The following is an 8,669-nucleotide window of genomic DNA, read 5'->3' as shown; positions in this document are numbered from 1 at the left end:
GCCGGGGGCCTGCGCTCGGGCCCCGCGGCAGGGACGCAGCGCTCACATGTGGACACGGCCCCAGGTGGGAGGTGGTGGAGGGGGCTCTCGTGGCTGGGCCGGCTGGGCATCCCTTCCCCTAGCGCTGTGTCAGGGCCAGGCGTGCGTGTCCGTACGCGCAGGCGTGTGTGTGAGCAGAGCAGAATAATGCTATTAATGCCATCTGGTGCCCAGACAGAGATCCTCCTGCTTAGGAAAGCCAGCCATGACTGCTAATCTGTTCACTTCAAGTCCGGGGGGCCTGGGACGGGGCTGCTCCGGCTCTGGGACCCTCCCAGGCCACAGCCCAGCCCAGCACATGCCCCATCCTCTGCTGCGTCTTTAAAAGGACACTTGGGGCAGGGAAATGGGGGCCCTGGGGAGCTTATGGGAGACGGGACCTTATTCTTTGACCTTAAAGCCAGTCCAGAGCGGGCTTTGAGGTCTCCTCGCCAGCAGCCCCAGCCCTGGCACTGTGCCCCCAGCTCCACCCCAGGCACTGCCCGGCTCACAGGACTTGCAGGAAGGCTGTAGCCTCCCTCCAGCTGGAGATGCTCCAAACATACCATGGAGCTCCCCCAGGAGCATCTCCTCCCTCCTGTGGCCTGGGCTAGGTGCACTCCCACCCCGGCCCGTCCAAGGCAGGAGCCCTCAGCCATGCCTGCGTGTCTGCAGTGATCGCACCGCGGGGGGAGACAGGACGATGCTCCGCGATGACTGGAGGAGTCCCAGCGCTCCGCGTGCTCCAGCACTGCACGTCCTCCATGTGTCACAACCCCTCTGTCACGAGCACATCATCGCCTCCGTTCCCCAAGGAGGGCCAGGCTGTAGCCATGCTCTACCGTGGAAGCCACGTGGGAAAAAGTCCTGGGCAGAAGCTGCCCCGGCCTGAGGAGCAGTGCAGGAGACAGACCGTTGTGCCACCCGAGTTTGGGGCTGGAGACAAACTGAGGGCCGGGGTGGGCAAACGCTGCCTGGGCTGGACTTCTAAACAGAGCCAGGGCTGAGCCCGAGCAGGGAGAACGTGTCGCGTTGGCACCAGGTCGAGTCCCATCAGACCTGGCAGCGGTGAGGGATGGTCCTGCGAAGCCATGGTGGAGGCTTAGTGCACCCTGTGCTGCCCCGCATGGGTCCTACTCACACATCCACCCCCCCTGCAACACACATGCACGTGCACACACATGCGCACACACGTGCAGCCCTGGGGCAGGTTGGAGCCATCAGTGCCAGAGGGGGCTGGGCCACGAGGAGCCCGAGTGCAGCCCAGGGGTGTCCAGGGGAGCAGCAGGGCTCTGGTGAGCCTGCAGTGTGGCTCTCGCTGGGGAGGACAGCAGAGCAGGTAGCTCCGGCAGGGAGAGGCAGCCTCCTTCACTGTGCCGTCACCTCAATGAAGCCACATCTGAGCAGCCTAACCCAAGGTTTGCTTGGCTCAACAGGGCCCTGCCTCCCCTCCCCTTTCCATTGCTACGGATGCACCGTGGGCAGGCCCAGACCACCCTCTCGCCTCCGCACAGCTGCAAGCAGTGGAGCCACACGCCTCCGAGTCCGACTGCAATGGAGACATTCAGCATGTGACAGAGGGCACGGGGAGGACAACACACTGCCTGTGAAAGCACCAGCACCTAATGGCCACTGAGCCCGGGCCAGGGCACCAGGTCCCAGGGGCTGGGGAGATGCACACATCTGCGCCTGCCTCAGCCAGCACGAGAGGAGGACGTGGAGCTTTGCTCCCCTCATCTGGTGACTCAGTGTTTGAGCACCAGGTGCATGCAGTGAATCTTTATTAAAGAGATTATTCTCCACACAGCTGCCCCTTCTCCGGGCCATTAACAAGCACCTTTGGGTCAGCAGCTGTTCTGCGGCCCAGGGTCCATCCTGTCTCACTCTCACACCATGAGCTGAGCTTAGAGTAGAAAGTTATTGATGGCGGGAACAGCTGCACCCCAATGACACCCGTACCCAGTGGGATACTGAAAAGCAAGCCCAGAAACGTGTCTCGGGATCCCGAGCTCCGTGGAAGCTCTCACACATCTGCAAAAGCCACACCAGCAGCAGCCGGACTGCTGCCCCATTAGAAAGGGCATGTGAGACAGTTGGACTTGCAGCGCTTGGCACTGCCCGCAGGGCCAGGGTGGGCAGCCAGCGTGGAGCGATGCACCAGCCCCAGCTGGACACGAGATGGCAGCAGCAGCACGTCTGTCCTGGGCCCAGGCCCCGCACAGCAGCTGGGGCCAGGGGAAGCAGCGAGCAAGGTGAACTGGCCTCAGCGCCCAGGGCCGTCCTGCCCAGGGACCTGGCCTGCCTCACCTGCACCAGGGCTCCTGCTTCCTGGAGCTCAGCCCACCCGCTCCAAGTGCCCTCGGCCCTGGCTCGCTCTGGGCCCCACTTGGCACCTACAGGCTGGTACTGCATGAAGGCAAGCCCTGGCCAAGCCCTCACACCCATACAGTGATTGCCAGAGGCTGTGTGGGTCCATCTCAGCAGGTGCTTAGCTTGGATCCAGTGGTGGGTGGGATGCGTCCTCATGCCCACAGCATCACGGAGGGGCCAGGAGCTGCTCCCCACACTCCTGCCTGCTTGCCAGCGGCTCCCCCATCTTGCTCCCCTGCAGCCGCGGCACGGGATCCCTGCCTGGCCCCGATTCTGACCCCACGGCGAGAGAAGTGCTGGGGAGCAGCTGACCCGGGGCTGCCCCGACAAAGGCTGTGCGAGGAAGTTGTAGGTTATTCACCCTTTTCTTAAAGAAACCCTGGCATGTCCCACTTGGTTCAGAGGGCGGTCGCTGGGGAGGTGGGGGTCACAGCCGACATCCCGGCTGTAGCAGAGCCTGGGAAAGCTGCGCTAACCATTCGCCAAGGAACCCAGTGGTGCCCGTGCAGATGTCAGCCACATGCATATAGCAGCAGACAGACCTACCCAGACCCAGCCCAGGCACAAAGCCACACCGTGCCCACAGGGAAGAGACACTGGAGGAATAGCCCCCATGCACATGGGCTTTAGCCGTCTCAGACAGGAGCTTTATTGAGGCATGGAGGTGCTTAGCTGATCTACAGCAGGAAAACCACGAGCGTGCACTGAGGAGGCAGGGGCTGGTGTGTGCATCACAGCGGCGCGGGGGGCATGGTGCCCGGTGAGGATGCAGTGCAAGAAGCCTCTTTCCGGACCGCCGGGCAGCTCCGGCTGCAGAGACAGCAGTGGGAAGGGGAGGAGCTGCAAGGAGGGTGCCCGTTCAGAGCTGCACCTGCCGGTACACTCTGCACTCGCTGCGCCCCCAGGGCCATGCGGGACCCACCCTGGCGCTCGGCTTTGTGAATGCAAAACCAAGGACCCCGAGCCCAGCTCCTAGGCCCTCCTTCTCCTTTCCACCCCTCTCATAGCCAGGTCCTGCCCCAGCGAGCCGCCAGCACCCACTCAAGCCCTTCCTGCCAGGAGGACCATCTGCTAACCCAGCACAGCGCACCCGGCATCGCTGCCCACCTGGCGCCAACGTGCCCCGCAGCCCAGGGCCGGCCCTCCGTCAAGTACCTGCAGCTACAGGTCATTGTTGTCGCCTTGTCTGAGGAAAGGGGCAGGAAGGAAGAGAGCAGCGTTAGACACCAGTTCCCGGCATGGGGCAGGGAGGGGCCGGGGCGATTTCAAAGACAACCGACCTGCTTTTCTTCTTGCCTCCGCAGCGGAACCGCCGGCCTGGAAACAAGGGGCGAGATCAGGGCTCTGCACACCCCCCCCATCCTCCTGCAGCGCCCCCGGGGCACGGACCCTCCCCGTTGGGCTCTGCCCCCGCAGCCCATGGAGCCATGGATGGCCTCTGCCGCCAGGCCCAGGGGCTCCACGGCCAGGGCTGGCTGGCACGACCCCCAGCTCTTTCAGCCAAGTGCTCAGCCAGCCCCAGCAGGTTACGGCCCCTGGGGACGGCACCACAGCCCTTCACTGCTTCTCCCTCCGGGGGGGCTGGGGACATGGGGCGATGGGGTGAGCCGGCTGGGGCTGGGGCAGATGTGCCGTGAAGGGCCCCGCAAAGCCCCCGCCCCGCCCCGCCCGTCACACCCAGCAGCACTTACTGAGGATGATGAGGAGTCCGACGAGGAACGCCACCACGGCGAAGATCAGCCCCCCATTCCGGACGGTGTCATAGTCTCGGGGGAGAGGGGCTTGTTACAGCCTGGTGAGGAGGGCTGCCTGGCAGGGGTGGCCAGGGCATGGGTGGCCCCGGGGCTGGAGCTGCCCTGGCACCCCACGCACTCCCCACGGGCTCAGCCCAGGGAAGCAGGAGGGAGCGGGGCCCGCGGGGCCGGTCCTGGGTGAGCTCTGCCCCAGTCTCCCCGTGCCCTGGGGTGTCCCAAATACTCCGTGTCCGAGGGACCACCCGTGCTCCCCGCCGCCTGCTCTGCCAGGGACCCCTTCCCTTGTCAGGGGCCCAACACACAAGGGCGAGAGCCATGGGGCTGGGCTGGGGCCCGTCTGAGGAGACTTACCGTAGGTGAACCGGGCTGTCTCCTGCTCAGGGAGGGCTTCTGGAAGGAGAGGGCAATGCTCAGGGCAAGGCCGGGTGCTGTGCCCTGGCCCTGCGGCCGAGCCCCCAACTCATAGTGGGGCTGGTACCCGGCTCGGGCCCGCAGCCAAGGCAGGGGGCGGCCAGCATACAGTGCTCGGGCAGGGGCCGGTGGAGACGCAGCAAGGATCCCCCACCCCGGCCGGTCCAGGACGGGCCCCATTCCCTGGCCTGGCTGGGGCGCTCGCAGCCCTGAGCACAGTAAACACGGCTCACAGAACCTCGGGAGCCTGAAATGAAATGCCTGCTGGGCTGCAATGCATTATCCATTGGTGCTACAAGGGCACCGTGGGAACGGCCTGCAGCCAGGAGCCCCCTCTCCCCAGGGCTCGGCGAGGGAACAAGCCGGCAGCAAAGGCACAGCAAGTGCGTCACGGGCTGCGTGACCAGGAGACCCTGGGGACAGTGCTGGGCTTTCCAGGGAGCCCCTGCAGACTCCGGCTATTTTTTGCGTGTTATTTTCCATCACGAGGCAGCTGGAGCTGCAGGGCCCTGGGACTGGCGGGGCGGAGGCTCCCAGGTTTAGATTTCCCAGCTGGATGTGGACGCCCTGCGGCTCCAGGAGAGCTCCGGTCTCAGCCACCGTGACGAGCACGTCCTGCCGCGGGGGTGCTCGCAGGGTGCAGCAGTGTGACGGCAGCAGCACCCCGCACCCCCGGTGCAGCGCTCGGCGTCGAGTGTTGGACCGGGGCACAGGGCAGGAACACGATGGCACCTCAGCCCCTGCCCTCACCTGCCCCAGCCCCTCCCGCTGCACACGGCAGGCTTGGGGCTGCAGGAAGGCAGGGAGGCTGGGAGAGACGGAGGGAGTCTAAACAAGTCAGGGAAGTCAGGGAAGGGTGCGGGGTTTGAGGAGCTCCCCTTGCCTCAGGGCAGGGCTAAGACATGGCCCTGCCTCCCTAAGGGCTCAGGACTGAGCTCCCGCGAGGAGCCTGCACCGGCTGCTGGCAGACAGCGGCTGCATGTCGTGCCCACTTCAGCCCAGGCTCCATGCAATGCAGCTGGCACCACCGCGGGCCTGGCCACCCCTGCTGCAGTCTGCAGGGGGAGAGGGCTGGGGACCCCCCAGCCCCCAGGCTGCTGCCCCTGCCGAGGGGCGTCAGGCTGGTGTCTCCGTGCGGCTGGGTCGCTCCGGGAGCACTACACATCTGCTCAACGCCACCTTGGCCTGACTGCGGGGGCCAATGCTGGGAACAACAGGGGGAAATCACCCACCCCGGCCCCTTTGCAACGGTGCAGACCCTCTGGTGGGGGAGAGCTCTGGGGGGGCTCAACTCCCCCGACTGTGCAGCACCGCGCCCCCAAGTCCGACTGCACCAGAGAATGGAGGAAGCACCTTGGCAAGCAAAGAGCTGCCGATGTCCGTCCACCTGCGTGAGCGAGCCCAGAGCTCCTCCATCTCTGTGCCACTCCTGGAGACCCCTGACATCCAGCACCCCGGACAGGAGTGACCCGTGTCCTGCCCCCACGCCCCGTGGCCCGGGGCTCCCGCATGAGCCGGCCCAGCCCAGCTCAACCTTGCCCCCAACACCAGCCTGACCCCCGGGCACCGAGCCCCCTACCATCAGCCATGGTGCCAGTGCAGTGTCCAGCGGGAGTCTCAGTCTGGGCACACGATGGGAAAACACCTTCACGGGGTGCACGCGCCATTAAACATTAACGGCCAGGGTAATGTTTACCCAGTCACAAGGTGAGGCACACGGCCCAACCGGGCTATGCAGAGAAAGGACCGGCCCCTGCCGCCCCCCTGCCTCGCAGCCTGCTCTGGACTCGCACCCACCTCCGTCAGAGCGAGGGGGAAGGAACAGCACCGAGGGGCACCTCGCACTGCCCCAGCCAGCACGCAGGGAGGGCCACGATGCTGACCCTGGCCAACCTACGCGCCTCGCAGATGCTCACCAAGCAGCCCGGCCAGCAGCACCATCCCCATGATAGAGAGGGGAAACTGAGGCTCAGAGCAGTGAAGGGACTTGCCGGAGGCTGCCAGGGAGCGAGGGGCAGAGGTGCCTGGGGGTTCCCGGCTCCAGTCCTTTGCTCAGACCATGAGCACAAGGCTCTTATGCCCGGAGAAGAGCTAGCAGCATTAGAGGGGGGTGGCTTCCCCGGCAGGGGGGCAGAAGGGATAGCTGGGGCTTCAGACCACCCGGGTCGCCTGCGGGAGAGGCCTGCTCCAGCCCCGGTCCCCGGAGGGAGGCAGTGGGGGCACAGCTCTGCAGGGCAGCGGGGGCCGCTCCCCGTGCTGGACCGCGCTGCCCGAGTGCAGACAGCCCCAGAGGTACGGGCCGAGCGCGGCTCGGCTGTCGCACCCCTTGTGCCGCTCCGTCAATCAGTGACCAGCAGGCCACGCGCCCAGCGGTCATGGGACAGAACCAGCCTGGGGAGCTCCCTCCCGCCCGGGATGCAGCCACACAGGCCCCTGCATGGGCGGACAGACAGACAGACGAGCTGCCCACGCCTGCTCTGCAAGCCTGACTGCACCGACTGGCAGCCCCGAGGTCTGGGACTGTCCCGGCCCTGAGGAGCTGGTGGTGGTGGGTGCCAGGACCCTCGGCTCTAGGCTGCAACGCTTTCCTCTGGGGCTTGTCTCAGGTCACCTGCACCACGGCACTGGGGCTTCTCCTCTGCACCCAACCCACAGAGGCAGAGCCCCTGCAGCTCCCAGCCTCCGACACCTGCATTTGCAAACCACCCCTACCCCAGGTGCCCAGGCCTCCCTGTTCTCCTCGCCTCTTCTCCCTCCCCGGGGGCAGCTGCTGGGCACCACAGGGGATGCAGCTCCCGTGCCCACGTTCTGACCGCACGGACGCAGCGATGCACCACAGGTGGTTTGCACCTGGCACCTACATGCCTGCAAGCACCCGACAGAGCCTGGCTGGCGCTCAGCACCGCTGCTTGCTGCAGAAAGCAGCAACATAGGCACTGCCGGCTCCCCCATGGCCCGGCTGCTCCCCTGGGGCGCCCAGCCCGGCACAGAGAACATTTGCTGCTGGCACCCGCACCACTCGCACTAACCCTGGAGGGAGTAATGTGACCAGTGCCCCAGCTCCCTCCTCCCCGGTGCTGTCAAACAGTGTTACAAAGGCAGCGAGTGGACCCGGGGCAGAGCCAGGCGTCCTGGCTCCCGGTCCTGTGCTCCAGCTCCCAGGCAGCGCCCCATGCAGCTTGTGCCAAGCCAAAACGTGCCAGCAGCTTTGTGCTGCAGCTGTCACCATGAATAGGATCTGCAGGCAGCCCAGTGTCCCCCGCACCGTGCCATCAGCATCACCGTCTCCGCCGTGGCAATCAGACACAGCCCACTCACTCACCTGGCGCGTGCCAGCAGAGTATCTGGCCCAAGGCAGCTCCGACCTCACCTGTGGTTGTGCCAGGAGACCAGTCTCTGGCATTTGTCCCACCTGTGGCACATCCCACCGTGGGACTAGCTCATTCCAAACGCCCTTTGGTGCTGCCCCGATGCCTGCCATGTGCTGCCCATGGGGGGCAGGTATCTGGGGGTCCCGTGCCAGGTCCCCGGGTCCCAGGCAGGCCGCAGCAGGATCGAGCAGAGTAACTCACGGCCACTGGATTCCCCCTCCTCGCACGGCGCACGCAAGCGAAGCTGTCGCCAAGTGCTGCTGGTCTCGTCTGAAAGGAGACTTAAAAGCGGCCTTTATGTTGTAGGGACGTGCGCCCCAAAGGGGCTGTTTCCTTAAGTGTTTCCAAGACGGCAGGAGCAAGGAGGCATAAAAACCTAGCCGCCTTTGCAGGTAAAACCAGACCCTGCAGCAATACCGCTTGATCCTTCCTGCCTCGGTGGTGGCCCCGCAGCTCTGATCTGCCGGGAGAGCCATTAAGCAGAAGGGAGCTACCGGGGTTTCCAGGGGAGGGTAAGGGCAACGCTTCCCAGAGCACACCTGGCTGGGAGGGGAGGGAGCGGCACTGCCCTGCTGGCCCCTGCAAGGGAGGGGATGGGAGCCGAGCTCGGTGAACTCCCGGGGCCGGCACACGGCACGCAACCACCGCTGCAGGAAGCAGAGCCTCCGTCCACGGCCCATCTGAGCCCTCTGCACCCTTCCTGCCAGGACAGGTCTTGAGGATCAGCCCACAGCTTGATCCCAAA

General features: G+C 65.5%; 1 protein-coding gene across 6 annotated transcripts; it reads right to left on the bottom strand.

Moving 5' to 3' along the window:
* Positions 1–2,975: 2,975 nt before the first annotated feature.
* On the bottom strand, positions 2,976–6,446 carry FXYD2 (FXYD domain containing ion transport regulator 2). 6 transcript variants are annotated; one of them, XM_025193822.1, is made up of 6 exons: positions 6,133–6,446; positions 4,494–4,532; positions 4,080–4,169; positions 3,669–3,705; positions 3,544–3,574; positions 2,976–3,228 (listed from the first exon to the last, which is right to left on the bottom strand). In XM_025193822.1, exons 1-5 carry the CDS (start codon positions 6,218–6,220, stop codon positions 3,550–3,552), a joined length of 279 nt encoding a protein of 92 aa, XP_025049607.1. In that variant the 5' UTR covers positions 6,221–6,446; the 3' UTR covers positions 2,976–3,228; positions 3,544–3,549. The 6 variants fall into 6 exon arrangements, with proteins under 6 accessions (XP_025049607.1, XP_025049606.1, XP_025049605.1 ...); XM_025193821.1 differs by having other exon boundaries at positions 2,976–3,198; positions 6,133–6,398; XM_025193820.1 differs by having other exon boundaries at positions 3,479–3,574; positions 6,133–6,322.
* Positions 6,447–8,669: the final 2,223 nt, after the last annotated feature.

Source organism: Alligator sinensis, unplaced genomic scaffold (assembly GCF_000455745.1).
Source record: "Alligator sinensis unplaced genomic scaffold, ASM45574v1 scaffold2249_1, whole genome shotgun sequence".
NCBI lineage: Eukaryota > Metazoa > Chordata > Crocodylia > Alligatoridae > Alligator > Alligator sinensis.
This window is presented reverse-complemented; position numbering and strand designations above follow the sequence as displayed.